The sequence below is a fragment of the Aspergillus sclerotioniger genome, assembly GCF_003184525.1.
Source record: "Aspergillus sclerotioniger CBS 115572 chromosome Unknown BO94scaffold_11, whole genome shotgun sequence".
In the NCBI taxonomy this organism is placed as follows: Eukaryota; Fungi; Ascomycota; class Eurotiomycetes; order Eurotiales; family Aspergillaceae; genus Aspergillus; species Aspergillus sclerotioniger.
Genome location: NW_020291001.1, coordinates 915306 through 931960, shown reverse-complemented (window position 1 = coordinate 931960; position 16655 = coordinate 915306). Strand labels below are relative to the sequence as shown.

The 16655-nt window shown below is 49.6% G+C and overlaps 8 protein-coding genes across 8 annotated transcripts; 4 read left to right on the top strand and 4 right to left on the bottom strand.

Moving 5' to 3' along the window:
* Positions 1–635: 635 nt before the first annotated feature.
* On the top strand, positions 636–2524 carry BO94DRAFT_43503 (uncharacterized protein). The gene is made up of 5 exons (XM_025607490.1): positions 636–960; positions 1024–1091; positions 1154–1533; positions 1581–1645; positions 1692–2524. The coding sequence occupies exons 1-5, from the start codon at positions 765–767 to the stop codon at positions 2075–2077; spliced, it is 1095 nt and encodes a 364-aa protein (XP_025468581.1). The 5' UTR covers positions 636–764; the 3' UTR covers positions 2078–2524.
* A 1506-nt stretch (positions 2525–4030) lies between these two features.
* Positions 4031–5335, top strand: BO94DRAFT_463820 (RTA1 domain-containing protein; the record flags this gene model as incomplete). Its single annotated transcript, XM_025608038.1, has 4 exons — positions 4031–4249; positions 4300–4435; positions 4495–4886; positions 4970–5335. 4 exons carry the CDS (start codon positions 4031–4033, stop codon positions 5333–5335), a joined length of 1113 nt encoding a protein of 370 aa, XP_025468580.1.
* A 368-nt stretch (positions 5336–5703) lies between these two features.
* On the bottom strand, positions 5704–6194 carry BO94DRAFT_545637 (uncharacterized protein; the record flags this gene model as incomplete). The annotated part of the gene is made up of 3 exons (XM_025613251.1): positions 5704–5931; positions 5986–6044; positions 6071–6194. 3 exons carry the CDS (start codon positions 6192–6194, stop codon positions 5704–5706), a joined length of 411 nt encoding a protein of 136 aa, XP_025468579.1.
* Positions 6195–6448: 254 nt separating this feature from the next.
* On the top strand, positions 6449–7209 carry BO94DRAFT_584909 (uncharacterized protein; the record flags this gene model as incomplete). The annotated part of the gene is made up of 2 exons (XM_025615662.1): positions 6449–6542; positions 6698–7209. 2 exons carry the CDS (start codon positions 6449–6451, stop codon positions 7207–7209), a joined length of 606 nt encoding a protein of 201 aa, XP_025468578.1.
* A 672-nt stretch (positions 7210–7881) lies between these two features.
* BO94DRAFT_574597 (S8/S53 family peptidase) lies at positions 7882–8855 on the bottom strand (the record flags this gene model as incomplete). The annotated part of the gene is made up of 5 exons (XM_025615027.1): positions 7882–8017; positions 8115–8237; positions 8293–8628; positions 8691–8734; positions 8822–8855. 5 exons carry the CDS (start codon positions 8853–8855, stop codon positions 8006–8008), a joined length of 549 nt encoding a protein of 182 aa, XP_025468577.1. The 3' UTR covers positions 7882–8005.
* Positions 8833–9673, bottom strand: BO94DRAFT_43490 (uncharacterized protein). Its single transcript, XM_025607489.1, has one exon. It carries the CDS (start codon positions 9451–9453, stop codon positions 8947–8949), a length of 507 nt encoding a protein of 168 aa, XP_025468576.1. The 5' UTR covers positions 9454–9673; the 3' UTR covers positions 8833–8946.
* Positions 9674–12259: 2586 nt separating this feature from the next.
* BO94DRAFT_594522 (uncharacterized protein) lies at positions 12260–13590 on the top strand (the record flags this gene model as incomplete). Its single annotated transcript, XM_025616202.1, has 3 exons — positions 12260–13047; positions 13101–13183; positions 13237–13590. The coding sequence occupies exons 1-3, from the start codon at positions 12393–12395 to the stop codon at positions 13588–13590; spliced, it is 1092 nt and encodes a 363-aa protein (XP_025468575.1). The 5' UTR covers positions 12260–12392.
* A 1246-nt stretch (positions 13591–14836) lies between these two features.
* Positions 14837–16504, bottom strand: BO94DRAFT_623637 (amidohydrolase family protein). The gene is made up of 2 exons (XM_025617164.1): positions 16008–16504; positions 14837–15924 (listed from the first exon to the last, which is right to left on the bottom strand). Exons 1-2 carry the CDS (start codon positions 16467–16469, stop codon positions 14944–14946), a joined length of 1443 nt encoding a protein of 480 aa, XP_025468574.1. The 5' UTR covers positions 16470–16504; the 3' UTR covers positions 14837–14943.
* Between the last annotated feature and the right edge of the window lie 151 nt (positions 16505–16655).

Genomic DNA, 16655 nt, shown 5'->3' with positions numbered 1-16655 from the left:
GCAGGTCCCGTTGGGGCTGGAGGGCTTCGGCCGATGTCCGATGCGTGGTCTCCCCCCAGAAGGTGCAGGACCTCACTGCAGACGCACACCAGAGCTCAAGGCATCGAATCCATGTGGACCACAATCTAAGACCAGCGTCTCATTTTGATTGCATCCCATCCACTCTCGGGTTTTCCTGTCCGGCTCCAAAAGGCCCCTGAAGGCACGGCATCCCTGATGGCCACGCGATGACTCTGTTTGCTGGGTCGACGATCCCTGCAGCCCCGGAATCCCAATCGATTCAAGTCGGGGTTGCATCTGATATCGATCATCGTGGTGGTGCGGACCAGCCAGCGGACCAGCAACATGTCCAACACCGGGGAATGACGGATCCAAGAAGGGTGGCTGATCATTCAACCACGGGCGCACCAAGCCACCAGCAGATCAGACGTTACATTTCGTCTATCGAACGGCGGAGAAGAGCCAAAAGTTTAAAACCCGCCGAGCCATGGGAATTCAGTCAATAGATCTCCCCCTCCGAGCTTGAAATAGCCCATGACAAATTAGCGGCCGGCTTCCCAATCTTTATCAGAACTCCGACTCTGAAGAACTTTCCCTTTAGGTTTTGGTGGCGACGACACCACATTTGTAATATTAATCCGGGAGTACCAAGCCTGGTAATCTTGTTTGGCGAAGGCCCCTCCTGAAATGGAATCTTATATGGAATTCCGACCCGCCCTGTCGCTTCTTTTTGCAAAGCTGACTCGTACAGCTGGCAGTGCAGGATGACTTACGAAGAGAATCGGTACTGGAAAAATGTGCTGACCATCGTGCCCATTGTCGGCGCCGCCCTGGCCACCCTGTCCTATGTGCTACGGCTTTACTCCCGTCGCTTCACAACCGCCGGTCTGAAAGTGGAGGACTGGTTGATGGGCGTTGGCTTGCTTCTGTCTTACTGCGCGACCGCATTTGTTGTGGACAGTGAGTCGGCGCGATCCCTACAGCCAGATGCTGCATGCCAGGCGTACTAACATTCCTCGGCAGCTGCATTCAATGGCGTCGGCTTACCGGTTAGCGAACTGCCGGCAGACGAGCGGCGACGGATCCAATTTGTACGTTTTCCACCTTGCGAATCTCCACGAAACGTCTTGCTAATATGATGTGATTCCGGCAGGCTTCCTGGATGATCCAGAAGTTCTGGGCGCCTTCCGCCGCGTTTGTGAAGATCTCAATTGTGGTGTTCCTGAAGCGGCTGCTCGGGACTGTCCGCGCATACGCCATTGTCTCGAATGTCCTCATTGTATTCATTAGCTGTTGGGCTCTCACGGCTCTTCTGGTCAACATCTTTCAGTGTCATCCCGTCCAGTACTATTACGACAAGGCACTCCATGGACATTGTATGAGTGGGCAGCGACAATTTTTCCAGGCGATGGGAGCCATCTCCTTGATAGAGGACGTCATTGTTTTGTGTCTGCCGACACCTATTGTGTGGGGGCTGCAGATTACCTTTCGACAGAAGTGTGCGGTGACGCTCGTGTTTTCTCTGGGTGGCTTGTAGGTTTCCCACGTGGTGCATAGGGAATGGTGCTGATACTTGACAGGGTCTGCATATTCAGTTTGATGCGTCTGATTGAATTCCGCACGTTCATTACGACTGATCTAGCTTGTGAGTTACCAACAATTGCAGCTCGGTTCTGAACTAACAAATACAGCGTCGAGTGCCAAAGAATCCGTCTGGACCTGTCTCGAACTCGATATCGCCATAATCTGCGGTTGTCTCCCACTGATGAAACCCTTGATCCAGGGCTTCCTGGGAAAGGTCCGAAGCGGTGTCTCCAAGGCCCGGTCCCATCCATCGTCCGGCACGAAGCTGTACTATCCCTCGAGCGCCACACACAACAATGATGGGTTTCGACAGATCGATGACGTGTTGGGTTCACAGGCCTCCAAGAATCCCCATGTCATGGCCAGTTCTAGTCGATTGAGCTCGGATGTTGAATTGCAAGGCATCGCGGTGCACACCCGGATTGAGCAGGATGTTGACCGCCCGCACACGGTAGACTCGGACGAGATGACCCATGGGCATGCGTGGCCTTGAACCGTATCCGTATTCTGTCAATTCTGAATCCACAATGGATCCTCAAAGCTACGCATAGCATCCGCAGAGGTGGTCAATCAGTGGCACGACCACCATGCTCGGTCCGTTGCTCACGAAAGCCATCGCTGTTCAGCATCACAGTACCTCCGAGGGTTCTCTTCGCCCACCCGATATTCTTCGTGTGCGGGTTGACCTACGGCTCGACTTGGCTTCTGTTCGTCAAACGGATCACGGGAGTTGAATGTGGGCACGAGAATTGGTCGCCGAAGCCTACTATGCACCTGAAGCGGATGTCAACGCCCGGGTTTATGACCGGGCGCTACACGACCGGGACGAATGCGTATAGATTGATACAATCCACCTAATGCCGTCTAATGCTTGATGAAATACCGCCACTAGAATAATTCAATAAATTACACAAGAGTCAATTCATGACGCGGGCTCGTTCCGCAGACACATGCAAATCCACAATGCTGGCAGGGTTGCACCCGTGTGAAACGCTTGATTATACTCTCCATCTGCCCGAGGTTCTCGAAACTTGGAAGAACCCCTGCCGTCCGGGATTAGATTAGCCGTTGTTTAGATGAAACCATGGATCGGGATGTTTCCCCGGGCGGCATGATTTTGCGCCGATCAGCGCAGCCGAGGCTAATACCGGCGACCTGCATCAGCGCATTTATCTGACACCAGCATACAATTTATGCAACATCGATCCCAATCTACAATTCATCTCCGGTGGATCCAGCCTCGTATCTGATAAGAGAGCGGGCAACCCTGCCCGGTCGGTCAGCGATCGCGAAGATCCCGCCACTCTCGACAGCGGGAAAATTAAGGGCCAACGGCTGTCGGCTGCTCATGGCTGAAGATTGACGATCGCAATAAATGATTGACCTTCACGCTGGGTTCAAGATTCCATGAGCTGATCTCTGGCTGAGACGGCCGAGTACGTGGGTGTCTTGGAAGGGTTTCGTGAAAATAGAGTTGTGCGACGCGACTTGGACGGTGCACAGCAGCCGGTAGACCGAGGTAACACGACGGAGATTATGGAGGGGCTGTCCCCTTGCCAGGATCGGGCTGGCCTGGATCTCAAGATGCCAGATCCTCACGAGCGTGGTAACACAGTGAGGGGCATTTGTAACACAACTGTCCCTGTTTGTGCCAAGCATGGCTCGACAGACGCTGTGTCCAGTCACAGGCTCGAGCGGATCCGGGTGGGTCATTTGTTTGTCATACACTGCGTTGTCGGATTCTTCGCAAGGCTGTCTACATTTCAACTGTCAAGCTAAAAGGCGATTTGCGTGGTCTGCCATCTGTGTTACCATAGTAGCCTGTGATTGTGGTTCAATCTGTACAACATTTTGGGATTGAGCAGAGTGACTGGTTAGCACACAACAACTCGCATGTTTGCTTGGTATTGGTCGCAATCCATGCAGCGCCTTCATACCATTGACTAGTGATAGCCAATAGAGTGAATGGCCTTCACTTCCCATGGAAAGATACAGCGGTCGACAGAATTAGCAGCACATGTACACAGTATAGCTTGATGGCATCATGATCTACTAACTGTAAAAAGGGGAGCTTCCCGAACACCAGCTCTGATTGGTCCAGGCGTGTATAAGAACGACGCTACCCCAGACAGGTCAAGCGCCATGCTGCCTGATCCCCGCTGGCTCGTATATTCCACGTTCAGATCCTGCCTATACCCTCGAGCCTCAAGAACCCTACAGCAGGAATCATAGCCACACTGCCGCTGGGCAGATCCTGCTGACGATGATGTGGTTATTTTTATCTCTTTCTGCGTCTGCCTGGACCTGGAGCATGTCAGATACAACATATATAGACCTGAACCTCGCCCATGGTCAAGATACACTTGTCAGAGACATCAATGAGTTCACTCCCTGAATGCTTATGATTTTCTTCACTTCAAATTCTCTCTCCAGCCATCACACCATCATGAGCGCAACCACAACAGTAGTCGCCACAACCGGTGCGATAGCATCCTCAACACAGACATGCACCAACCCTAAGCCAGGCAAAAACGGCTACTTGCCACCAGAAGCATGCGACGCGATATTACTCTACGTGCCCTCACTAGCAGCCGCTGTCCTCTTCTGCATTCTATACGGCCTGACCCTCATCTGCCACGGCGTCCAAGCATTCCTCTACAAAAAGGTACCCCCACGCCCACCAACACCCCCTCTCAACCCATCTAACCAAACCAGAGATACGCCTGGGTAATCATAATGGGGGCCACATGGGAACTAATCGCCTTCATCTTCCGAGCCCTCCTCACCCAAAACCAAAACAACTCCAACTACGACACCATCTACACCATCATGTTCCTCCTCGCACCTCTCTGTACGCCTTCCCCATCCCCATCCCTCCACCCCCTCAATTCCAACTAACATCATCCCCAGGGATAAACGCCTTCCTCTACATGACCCTCGGTCGCCTAATCCACTTCTTCCTCCCCACTCAAACCCTCGCAGGAATAACCTCCCAAAAATACGGCCGCATATTCGTCTGGCTCGACATCTTCGCCTTCATCGTCCAACTCGCCGGCGCAGCCATCACCACTCCCACCGACATTCCCACCCGCACGATCATGATCGGCGTGCACATTTACATGGGCGGAATCGGACTCCAAGAATTCTTCATCCTCATATTCACATGTCTTACAATCCACTTGCATCGAAGTGTCCTCCACCTCGAGAAAACAGGCACATTACCTGGAGAGAAAACCTCCGGGGCAAATATCCCCTGGAGATGGATGTTTTATGCTTTGTATACGGCTTTGGGACTTATTACTGTACTTACCACCCCACCCACATAGCTTCAATTTCGTGATAATGGGATATATGCTAATTGTGAATGTGAATATGAATGTATCAGGTACGAATCATCTTCCGTCTCGCGCAATACGCCCAGGGCACTTCGCCCACAAACCCGGTGCTTACGCATGAAAGCTACGAGTATATCTTTGATGCTGTGCCGATGTTTCTTGCTTTGGGGTTATTGAATGTTATTCATCCCGGACGGGTGTTGCAGGGCCCGGACTCTGAGTTTCCGAGGTTGAGTCGGAGGGAGAAGAAGATGGTGAAGGAGGAGAAGAAGAGGGTTAAGAGGGAGGAGAGGGAGGCAAAGAAGACGAGGAAGGGTGGAAGTGGGGGATGGTGGGGGAGGAAGGACAGGACGCAGAGAGGGAGTGATATGTTTGAGATTCTTCCGATGGAGGAAGAGGGGGTTGTTGGGAGATAGATATATTTATCCGGGGGTGGTGGTGGTGGTGCTTTATTTATGTGGATTGATGGGGTAGGGATATGATCTGGAATGTTTATTTAGTTCGTTTAGAAAAGAAATATGATAAATGCTTTGGAATGTACAGAGTATCTATACATACAGGTTTACTAATCAACCGATTGATAGATTTCGTAATTAATAATTGCCTCATCCTCGATTAGACATCTCCAACAGTTGTAAATAAATGAATAAGCTCAACACACAAACCATCCCTGTCAAATCCTGTCATCTATCCGACCCCCACGGCTAGAAATCCCACCCACCTGCCTACAGCCGAGGTGCCTAATCATACAGAGTATATCAGGCTTGCGACCTGCATTCAATAGTTATCTTGACTGGAGTGTTACCCTCTCTTTATGAGAAGTTGATGCCTCGGCCTTGGTAGGGATCCAGTCACCTGACTTTTTCCGTTGCAGGGGACCAATCATAGCATCTTGCTTCTTCTTCTTCTTCTTCTTCTTCTTCTTCTTCTTCTTCTTCTTCTTCTTCTCCTCCTCCTCCTTCTTGAGCCGACCGCTTACACCTTCAATACCTTTGGAGATGACCAGATCTACCTCGCCGAACAAAGAGAATCCCGACAGACTACAATACCTTGAACTCTCTCATACCAACTCTGTCGCACGTCCAGGGTATCCCTCAGAGAGGGGTTGGTGACAAGCGATGCTATCTGTCATGACACCAATAGTTACACACGTCTGTCAGACAAGCCCCAACAAGGACAGAGTTCACTGTAGGCCATGCGAGCACAGCATATTACACAAGGCCCGTTTTCTTGTGTGCCCTCCATTGCCTTGCTTTCTGTCTCTGCAATGGCCATGGCCCTTGTACGTACAGAGCACCTCACTCAGATTGAATCGCACAAGCCGTCATCGCTTGACGCCCCCAATGATGCGTAGTGCCCAGTCTCATGAGAATGTTGGGGTTATAAGAGCCCGCTCGCTCCCCGTTGCAGTCCTTAGTTCATAAACCACACCCCATTTCCTCTCATCATCTCTTAGTTGACTACAGACCCTTTTTTTATACCATCTTCTCTCGTCATCTTTAATCAATTACCAACCCAATTCTTTTGCCATGCCTAAATTCTATTTCCTGTCTTCTGATTTCGATCAGAACCCCGAATTGGCCATCACTGCCAAGTTGGGCAGTCTGATCATTAAGACTGCTGGTTCGTTTTCGGATGTACTCAACATACGTGATCGCCTTCCTGTTCCCGAGGACGAGATGAATAGAAGCGTCACGGCGGAGTTTATCGCCACTGCAAGATCCACGACCAAAAAAAAAGCGGCTTACTGGCGGGGATCTTCTACCTAACCCAGGAAGGGGAAGAAGACCACGCCTACCAGATCGACGAGCTCGAGACCCTAGAGTTCCGACCGGACAGCCAATTCATCACCCGATCCGTCGACGCATCGCGCCAGGCCCAGGAGAGGCTTGACAATGCGCGCCAAGAGGACAAAGCCATTTTCATGGTTACGGGCCTCAAAGTTGCCACCGGCTTTCGCCTATGGGCCAAGGTGGATTCATCCACCCATCCTCGAATTACGCTACCTTATCTGATTTGGGGCCGAGACGTCACTTCGAACCTCGAGATATCGAAAACCACTGGATGGACAACCCAGTACGGTCCGGTGAAAAACAAGGTGATTTTTGCCATGAGGGTGGTCAAGATCACCCGTGGAGACGATGGCTCGTATGTATCCAACGATGAGGATGGTGGCCAGTTCGCAAAAGACAGTAAGCAGAAGGGCGCGGCGGCGGGTCTAGAGGTGGCCCAGGTGGATGAGGGAATGCGAGACCGTGAGTTTGGTGCTTATTCATTGTGGTTGGAGTGATACGTTCGCTGGCCAGTTTCTTCTTCTCTTGTTCTCACGCGGTTATTTCCTTCCTTCACAGATTGCCATTGCTTTTGCTGTCAGCTAGTTCTCAAATGTCAACAAGGTTGATTTCAAAGCCACTCTTTAGTGTAAGCAGTCATCTGAGCGAGGATAGCACGTCTTGCTTGGGTACGCATCGACAGCCAGAAGACCTTGTATGGAAGTAAAGACTTTGATGTTATGATTGCATTGCTCTATTACATGTCTAGTGATGATCCGTATTCGAAAGTATTCAAATAGAATACATTACTAAAGAACTCTAGTTTCCTCCAATAAACGCCCAACGAGCACACCGTCCCCACGAGTTCCTCCCGGTAAGCAATCCGAAAAGTGGTCACGAGATAAAAGGAAAGACATTCCACTCAATGGGCCCTGATGTACAGGCTTCACTCGATAAGATTCCGAAGATGAAACCCCACCACTTCGTCTGTGACATCCTTGTGGAATGGCTTCCACAAGGTGATCCAGTTGTAAGCGCTGTCGCGCTTCTGGACAGTGAGCAAATCCAGGAGGTTCTGGACGGCTTCGTCGTCCTGGAGACACACCCATTCTTCCTCCGTGAGAGCAACTCTGGCATAGTGATGTACTACAGCGACTATGCCCGCGGCAACTACCACTGCGATTGATGTACCGTGTTATTCCCATCGATTTTTTTTTCTTTCGAGATGGGGTGGGGCGGCAGATTCTATCTTGCCTCCAAAGGCCATGGTCCTCTTGCCGTCTCGAGGGCTAGGGGTACATTTACAAGGCTTCCCTAAGGCCTTCCCTGCATAGATACAGTTCACAGAGGGAGCACGGGCAGGCCATGGTAATCCCATTGGGAGGTTATCCCCGTTGTTGGATGCGGCCGCCCACAGGCTCACCCCCTTGGACTTTGCGTGGCGCAACGCCTCAGCGATCCTTGATCTCCCGGATGGACTACTGGTATACCCCCAGGGCATGATAATCATGTTAACGTTCCACTCGTCGGTAGCGTGCATGATTGCCTAGGTTAATATTAGCCATGAGAGCGTCACTCAACGTAGGGGAGTATATCTTTACCTCTGCAATCCTGTCTTCAGAAGTATCGATATTGATGGGCTGGTCATACACTCGGGCGACATACAGCGCAGCATGAGGTGCAACCTTGCGAAAGATAGCTGCGAGATGAGTCCCGTGGCCATTGTCATCTCTCCAAGCCGTGTTGTCCGGTTTCACCCAATCTTTGAAGACAATGGTCGGTTCACGGCTGTTTGCATTTTTGTCGGCTGTGGATAGCTCGATCCCACTATCTAATAACGCTGCTTTCATAGGCTCCGGAGCGCCCTCGGACATGACAGGGAGTTTTTTTGCAAGCGCATAAGAGTCTGCTGGTGTTGACTGAGCCAGCCGGTATACCTATAGTGATTGATTGTTAAATCTTTGTCAATATGGACTGACCATAGGTAAACATAATTCACTGACCTGTCATTGCCGATCGAGACCAACCTCTCAATTTCCTGGTCTGTAAGAAGGGAGATGTTAGATGATTGGTTTGGCCCATCACAAGACCCCTTGGCCTCTTTCATCGTACAGTTCCTGGGGCTCTTACCGATGGAAGACTGTTCAGCCATAGCGTCTGTCATGGTAGATGTCGTTATACTTTATTTGAACGGGGGGAGTAGGACAAGTAGAAGCGAGCGATCTGGACGGGAAAAGGTCTGGGGCAGTGTGGGATCAGGGAGAGAAGATGAATCCCCCAGGGCCCAGTGAAGGCAGAACTTCATGATTTAAAGAGAGACAGGTCCCAAATATATAAGGTTTGTGTTTTGACAGGAATTGGCAAGAATCTACGGAGTATGCTAAAAATGATGAGACATGCCAATTGAGGAAGAGAGTGGAGAACCTGGAGAAGGGAAGGAAAGAAACTTCGTGGGCTTGCTCGACATTGAGCGATAGTTGTTGACACGGGTAGGCCATGCAAGTTGATGATATAGTAGGAGATCTGTAGAGATATGCTGGACACGCTGGATGACTGAAGGCCATATTCAACGAGCGACTGGGTGGCGAATCTCTCCAATGTGTATCTCTCTGTCTAATGCAATCGAACAGTATAACAACAACTGTACTCATCCGGAGGGAGTCCAAATGCTCAGAGGATCCAGTCTTTTTTGGTGGCTTTCGATTGGTGGCAGCCATGCTGTCTGGTTGGTCATGTTTCCGTGCTTCGGTTTCAGCTAGCATCTAATGGAGTGTCCCATCCGTTTTTCTGTGGCGCATTTAATCCCCATTCGGAATTACCAATTGGTTGCAACAAACATTTCTCCAACCGGCATTGGCTTCATGTGACTGATCCGTGATGTCTTGATCCGCCTCGTGAACTGTTAACGAAGTTCGATGGTTCCGTCGTTGGGCTGCCGCGGCGTATTGGTGGCCCCCAGGAATGCATCTGATTGGATGCAATCCACAGCGGCTGCCATGAGCCCACCAAGTGTTCCCTTCCATGCTGCATCGCTATACCACTGGGTTCATTTCCTTAGGATTCTAGCGCCTCAAACCCCTGACAGCCTCACCTTTTGCTTTCTACTCTTCGATCCTCATCATAGACAATTCCCGACGAGGACACCGAGGGAAGTGAGTTATAAAGCCCCCGACTTTGGCCGAGAGTGACTACCGTCAACGAGATGGTATCACTGAGAAGTCTGAATACCGTAGTCACTGTCGAATGGTATGGAGAACACTTGAATGCAGGAGTGGAGAATGAATGGATTGACGTAGCTAGCTAGAAGGCAAAACACGTCTGTAGGGGTCCGTGGCCGGGGCTCCACTGCGATCGTCCGGTCGGAGCCGGATCAACTGTGGGGCCGACGGCCCCCCCTTATTTTTTCCAACAGTACTGTTACGAAGTGCCTAGTACCTGGACACTAGTAAAGTCAGCTGGCCTGCGCCAGATAGCCTAGACAGTTGCAGGCACAGAAACCTTGCCTCTGTACAGTGTACTGTAGCCACGCTTCGTGCCTCCATAAGCTTGTATGGAACACAAATTAGGGGCATAGTTTTTCACTTGCCCTTACCCGTTTCCCAGTTGATTAGGATGGTAGTGAATTCCACGTAGCGAGTCCATACCCATACAAACGTCGACAGTCATGCCCCGACGGTATGGATTAGGATGGGTATTGTAATGATGTTGAAGAGGTACTAGGAGAGGGATCTAACCGATTTGGGAATGGCTACTCTATGACATCCAGGCTAGGGGCAGGAGAGTTCTGACATAGATTGATCTGTGGCGGAGACCTCTGAGCCCGGTCGGGACTGGTCGACTTACAGTCATGAATTTTGGATAGACTGAAAAACAGATACCCTAGATAATCGTCAGTATTTCGTAGCTCTTGAGCAAGCACAACCAAATCGATCAAGTATGATTACCCAGAGACAAAAACAGAGAGCATGACATTATTACAGGAGGTCTTCTGACTTCTTTCTGAGGAAGCGTGGAGCTGAAGCCCCACTGTGATCCCGCTACCCGTCGTGCTGCGGAGGAGATGGGCGGTGGGGCCTCGGCTCTACCATTGTTCCGGTTGCCCGGTTGCCAAGAACTCCGTAGGAGTGGAACCGTGCCAAATTATCAGTAATTGTTGATGCTTGCTTTTAGTGGTGTTGTGATTTCAGCATGTTGCAGGGTACTTTAGTGGTTGTGCACTGGCAGAACAGCCTATCTTGGGTTATCTTGGGTTAGGCGTAGCGATGAGTATTTGGGCACGGTCGGAATGAATTGACGACGAGTGGGGGGTTCTTGGCTCGATGACGGTTGCTTCAGCTCTGGGAATCCCGCCTACGGTGAACCAGTCAATCATAACATTACTCAAAGATAGTAGGAGCTGCTTTGAACAGTACAGGTGTTTAATCGAATGCTCGGATGATCATATAACCATGGAGGATGTTCTAGAAAATATCCATTTGTCGTAGTTGCTGGCTACAGAAAAGGTACGTGGAAACAAGGGGAAACATGCACTAGACATTGAGATTCGGGCCACTCACCTCGCCGGATTGTTCCGGGTGATTCTCTAATTCGTACTAGATAGTCGGTAATTCCCTCTTTAACGCAACTAATTTACGGGGCTCACAATAATCCCCATGCCAAGAAACCGTAAGATCGGGAACGAAGACCGCTAAATCAATGATCAACGGGCCTCTTTATTCTATAACCAAATCCAGTCGAGAATATAGGAGAACAGATCCCAACAGCATAATGCTGGTAGATTAGGTGTAATGTTCCTTGCGGGACAAAGCATTTCAGCCCGACCGCAACATCCCGCATCTAGTGTCGCTGAACCCCCTCACGAGTTGGGGTCTACAACAATACCGTGCGCTACTGGTGCCGCCGGATGTGTGTGAGCCACAATGAAGAACGCGGTAAGACCGACTTGACAGATACTAGTACCTAGCGTCTCATAGACAGTCCCTTTTTCTGGAAGACGCCATTGAGTTGCGAACAAAAGGGAATAAAGGTAGGTCTCTTAGCCAGATGATATCCAGGAAGATCCCCTCCGAAGGCATGCAACGAAATGACGTAAAATGCTGGCACCGCTCAATTAATTCTTCATGCATGATAGGTGTGGCATGATATTATTCTTAATTATAGAGTAGACGCTTCAAAGAAAAACTTGGATACATGAAGTGAGTCGGCGGGAAATGTGTGTAACGTCAAAGGATACAGACGACAAAGAACAATGGTAGGAGCAGCATGAAAGCAATATGACTGGATTGTACCTCTGACAAACGCTGTGCACCTTCCTCAGATGCACTGCAATAATCATGGGTCCAGTCAAACTTCATGTGGTTGGCTACATTATTTTGTTATCAACCGTCTCAGTCCCCCTGTCATCCATGCAGCAACATTGGCCAAGTGAATGGATCGGAGAATCCCTCATCTGTCAAGGTCATCCTCAACCGTTGATCAGGTCTTCATAGGAGTGATTCATAATCCTCCTTTGCCACCCCAGACCACCACGCTGGTCTGCCAATTCATGAATATTCGAGGGGGCCTGTCCACATTTCCAGTCTTTCAATGCACTCTCAACTAGCACCTTTCAGCTTAGCTGACAGCAAGAGTTTGTTCTTGTGGTAAATCTTTACTCTAAAGCATCAGGGTGAAAACCAAGGTGGGAAAAAAGACCACTAAAATGGTGTCAGCAGCTGACGAGTCAAGGGTGCTTTCCCTCTCAGATCTACCAGTTGAGATCCGAGTACAAATACTCGGCCACCTGGAATGTCTTGAGGAACTGGAAAATGCCATTCGTTCCTCTGAAGTTTTCCGTGTTGCGTACGAGTCCTGCAGTCATATGGTACTGACATTGATGCTAGAAAACGCGCTACACTTTGATCTATTCCCGCTAGCGATATTGCACTGGGAGCTTTCCCAGACAAGATGGTGGAATCAGGATCATAGTGAAAATTGGCTCAATGTCAGGTTCGATGCTATGAAGACCCCGAACTTTATCTGGACTGCAACAATGGAGCAAAATCTTGATATGCTACGATTCTTGAAGCATGTTCAATATTTTGCTCAGGAATTTATTGATTGGGCGCTTCGCCGTTTCCATGAGAACTTTGGGGGAGTTGAAACCCCGGCATCACGCAGTGAATATGACCGTGTTATGCGAGGCTTGTATCTACAAAGTATCATAATACAGGCCACTGTTAGTAGAGGGTGGGATCATTCATCAACTACAACAGAGGAGACTAAACAGTCAGCCTGGAAGAAGTTCGTCTCCTCCTTCCAACCATGGGAGATTGAGCAACTGAGATGTATGGCGCAATGGGTCTCTGGCATTATTCGTGAGTGTTTATGTAGTATTATATCAGGCTGAGTGTACTAAGCTATGTAATAGCGCTACCATTGATTTGCTATTCATGCGTTCAAGGCAGGTGGCTAGAGAAGGATCTACCAAAAGAACAAGGCAAGGAACTTCTTGTAAGTCGTAATACCAATATTATATACGCTTGAAAATACTAATGGTTTTCCAGACACATCATGGATTGGCACTTCTGCGTGGTGTGGAAAGTATTGACAACCGCACTGATCACTACAAGATATACATCATCCGCGATTTCTTTGAGGATTTAAGAGAATACAGCGAAAAGCTGTACAGAGTTGTGTTTGACCTACTTAAAGACAAACCTTATATTGAAGCCGCGGAGCCTCGTTTTAAGAGCGACAATCCTGGTCCCAAACAGCTTTGGGCTTGGGTTAGGGCGGATCCTCAATTTGACGTCTGCAGACTGAAAGATAAAATCGGTTATCCACAATATGGGAGTTTAATCTGGGATGAAGAAAGAGTCAAAAGGTCTCGCCTGATGAAGACTTCCGTGTCTCGTTAGAAATATAACGGGCAGGTAATATGGGGATTGCCTTCTGGTGGGAGAGGGCGATAGTCCTTCTCTACTAGTTCATATACGGACTATCCGGGTGGCATAGGCCAACGGCGGGCTATAGCGGCCACAGGGCAAATATCATATGTCACTGACAATGCTCTGAGGATGATTGTGATGGTTACAGAGGGGGCCACTAGGGTTTTATTTTTTCTTCATTTTTCGGGGTGATTAATATGTCTTTTATTCTTAATGTACCGATCGTTTAACATCTAAGGAGTTTTGTCTTTTGAATCTATCTCTCTTCCAATCTAACGGTCTGACACCCAACACTTCACTATCTAACGTAATCAACGGTCGGACGTGCCACACGGTTGGGCGGGCCATCCTGCTATCCCATATAAAAGATGTCTTTTTGATTCTATTATATATCAATCAATACTACACTTTAGAAGCTCTAAGTCTGTAGATAGATTATATATGTAAGAATAAATGTCCCATACTTTTTTTTGATTTGTAAATTTTTATTTTATATAGTCAGATCAAATTCTTATATAATACACATAAAATACAGGAATCGTAATACAATAAGCTATTAAATCTAGTCATAGGGATTTTTGAAAAGAATATAAATCTTCTTCATATTATTTATAATCTATATAGAAGAAATCTAATCGTTCTAGACTATAATGGTTGAGATATATTATGTTTAAAAAAGTATCTTTTGTATGGTATTACCAGATGGCCCGCCCAACCGTGTGGCCCGTCCGACCGTTGGTTACGTTAACAGTTGTAGTGCTTACCGCATTCCGGCGGGTAGGTACGGTAGCCTATATGAACCATCTATGCTATTCACTCGCCCAATCACTGTCAGTAGATCAAAACGATATATCGCTTCTCTCTGAAGAAACGGACGAAGGGAAATATACTCATGTCCTAAAACCGCCCTCTCAATCTGCCCACAAGGACGTAGGGCTTCATAATACAGCTCACGGCTCTTCCACGGTCTGATACGGCACGTCAACAAAATCATCCGGTTAGACCAGGCCCGGACTCGAACCTGCAGTCTCCGGATTCTGGCTGAGGCGCGGGCTGCGGGCTGACAACAATGAAATAGAGTCACGTGATGTTAGCCTACTGACCAACCGGCTGTTTCAACACTATCACGGGGTTCGTGGCAGCAATCAACTGGTGAAGATAAAGGCAGGTGTTGCAAATTACACGATCATGCGGCTCCCTAGATTCACAGGATGAAGGGTAAGCTCTCGGGGTTTGCTACGGATTGGCACAATGGGTCATGAAAGGGCGAAGCGCGACCAAGACGGTTTTTGATTGCGCATTACGCATCCATAATCGTGACTCTTACTTACATCGTGCTCTGATTTCCCGACTAGCTAGCTGGGCTAAATTGACAATCTCCGGTTCTTGCCCTCCAACCAGCCGACCGTCAACAACTAGGATCTTTCCATCAACCATGGTTATATCTACATCCCGTCCAGTACACCCATGAACTACGGTTGTGATGGCAGTGACACCTCCCCCGTCCTCGTAATGCCATGGCGCGGCTCCCAGACCACCCTTACCATAGGGATCCATTACCACCATATCCGCCTTTTTTCCAACCTCTAGGCTCCCAACGTCATTCTCCAACCGCAGCGCTCTCGCTCCATTTATTGTAGCCATCTCTAGCGCCGTTTCGGCGCCAACCACAGTCGCATCACGACAAACTCCCTTATGCAGGATAGCCGCCAGATGCATCTCCTGAAACATGTCGTAGTGATTCGAGCAAGGCGCGCCATCTGTTCCCAGTCCGACGTTGATCTCAAGCTCAGCTCCCAGCATGGCCGGAACCGGGGCCACCCCTGAGGCTAGTTTAAGATTCGAGGTCGGATTGTGTGCGACCGAAGTATGCGTTGCACCGAGCAAAGGCAAGTCCGTATCAAGATCAAGGTTCACCATATGCGCTAGTACCAGATTATGACTCTCGTTTCTGCCGGCACTCGTGGATATTTGACTGCAAAGCTGGGTGTCCTGGACGAATTCCATCGCGCTACACCCGTATAGATCGTGGTATATTTCTCGATCTTTCGGTGCTTCTGCGCAGTACATCGTCACTGAGATACCGTGTGCTGCACAGACTTCCCCAAGTTCGCGGTATAGAGATGCAGGTGCACCGCGAGGTGTTCCTGCTGCTGCCCATACATGCAGTCTGTTGTTGTGGGTGCCGTGGTGCTTTTCGTGTGCGGCTGCGAGAGCGGGAATGGACATGGCAAGGAGGTCTTTATCTCGCGGATCGGTGATGGATAACTGACGATTTGTCTCGGGGAATTTGACTAGTTTACCCTATGAGAGGTCCATTTGGCCTAGGTTAGTCGCGTCTACGGGTGAACGGAGGCACAAGGAGACAGAAGAAGGTAGATGCGCACCAAACACCCCCGGATTCCCATCTCGCCCACAGCGTCACATACATTTTCCCACCCCGCACGATAAGTGACCATTGGATCCAGGAAACAAGTTGTTCCAGTCTTGAGCATCTCCGCAATAGTGAGTCTGGCGGCGTGGTATCCGTCCCTGCCCTCATAAGACGATTCGAGCGGCCAGACGGCGTCGCAGAGCCAATTATGCAGTGGGAGATCTTCCGCCAGACCCCGAAGGAGCGACTGTACCAAATGGGCATGGATGTTGATTAACCCAGGGAGGATGATCTTGCCGGTGCAGTTGATTGTCACGTCCGGAGAGACATCTGCGGGCGCGGGGCATCTGCCGATGGCGGCGATGCGGGTGTCCTGTACGAGCAGGTAGCCATCGCGGATGATTTCACGGTCATTGTTGATGGTGATGATTGTGGCATGGACAAAGAGGGTGGTCTTTGGCATTGCTGAAGACATCTTGACCTTGGTGATGTTCACAGTGGGCTGAGTTGTGCTCCATTGGGGGAAAGGGAAAGCGGCTTCCTGTCGATCGGCGTGATAAGCCCGCCTCGGCCGAGGGGGCAGCCAGTCAGTTGCCTCCACCGGGGGACGCGCAGCTTATCATATCGCTATCTACATTTCCCCGTTGTCGGGGCAAGCGCG

Coding starts and splice junctions, on each gene's coding strand:
- BO94DRAFT_623637 (XM_025617164.1), bottom strand. CDS start 16,469: ATGTCTTCAGCAATGCCAAAGACCACCCTCTTTGTCCATGCCACAATC. Junction 15,925..16,007: donor TGGGAATCCGGGGGTGTTTG/GTGCGCATCTAC, acceptor GACCTCTCATAG/GGTAAACTAGTCAAATTCCC.
- BO94DRAFT_43490 (XM_025607489.1), bottom strand. CDS start 9,453: ATGCTAGCTGAAACCGAAGCACGGAAACATGACCAACCAGACAGCATG.
- BO94DRAFT_43503 (XM_025607490.1), top strand. CDS start 765: ATGACTTACGAAGAGAATCGGTACTGGAAAAATGTGCTGACCATCGTG. Junction 1,534..1,580: donor GTGTTTTCTCTGGGTGGCTT/GTAGGTTTCCCA, acceptor GATACTTGACAG/GGTCTGCATATTCAGTTTGA. Junction 1,646..1,691: donor CATTACGACTGATCTAGCTT/GTGAGTTACCAA, acceptor TAACAAATACAG/CGTCGAGTGCCAAAGAATCC.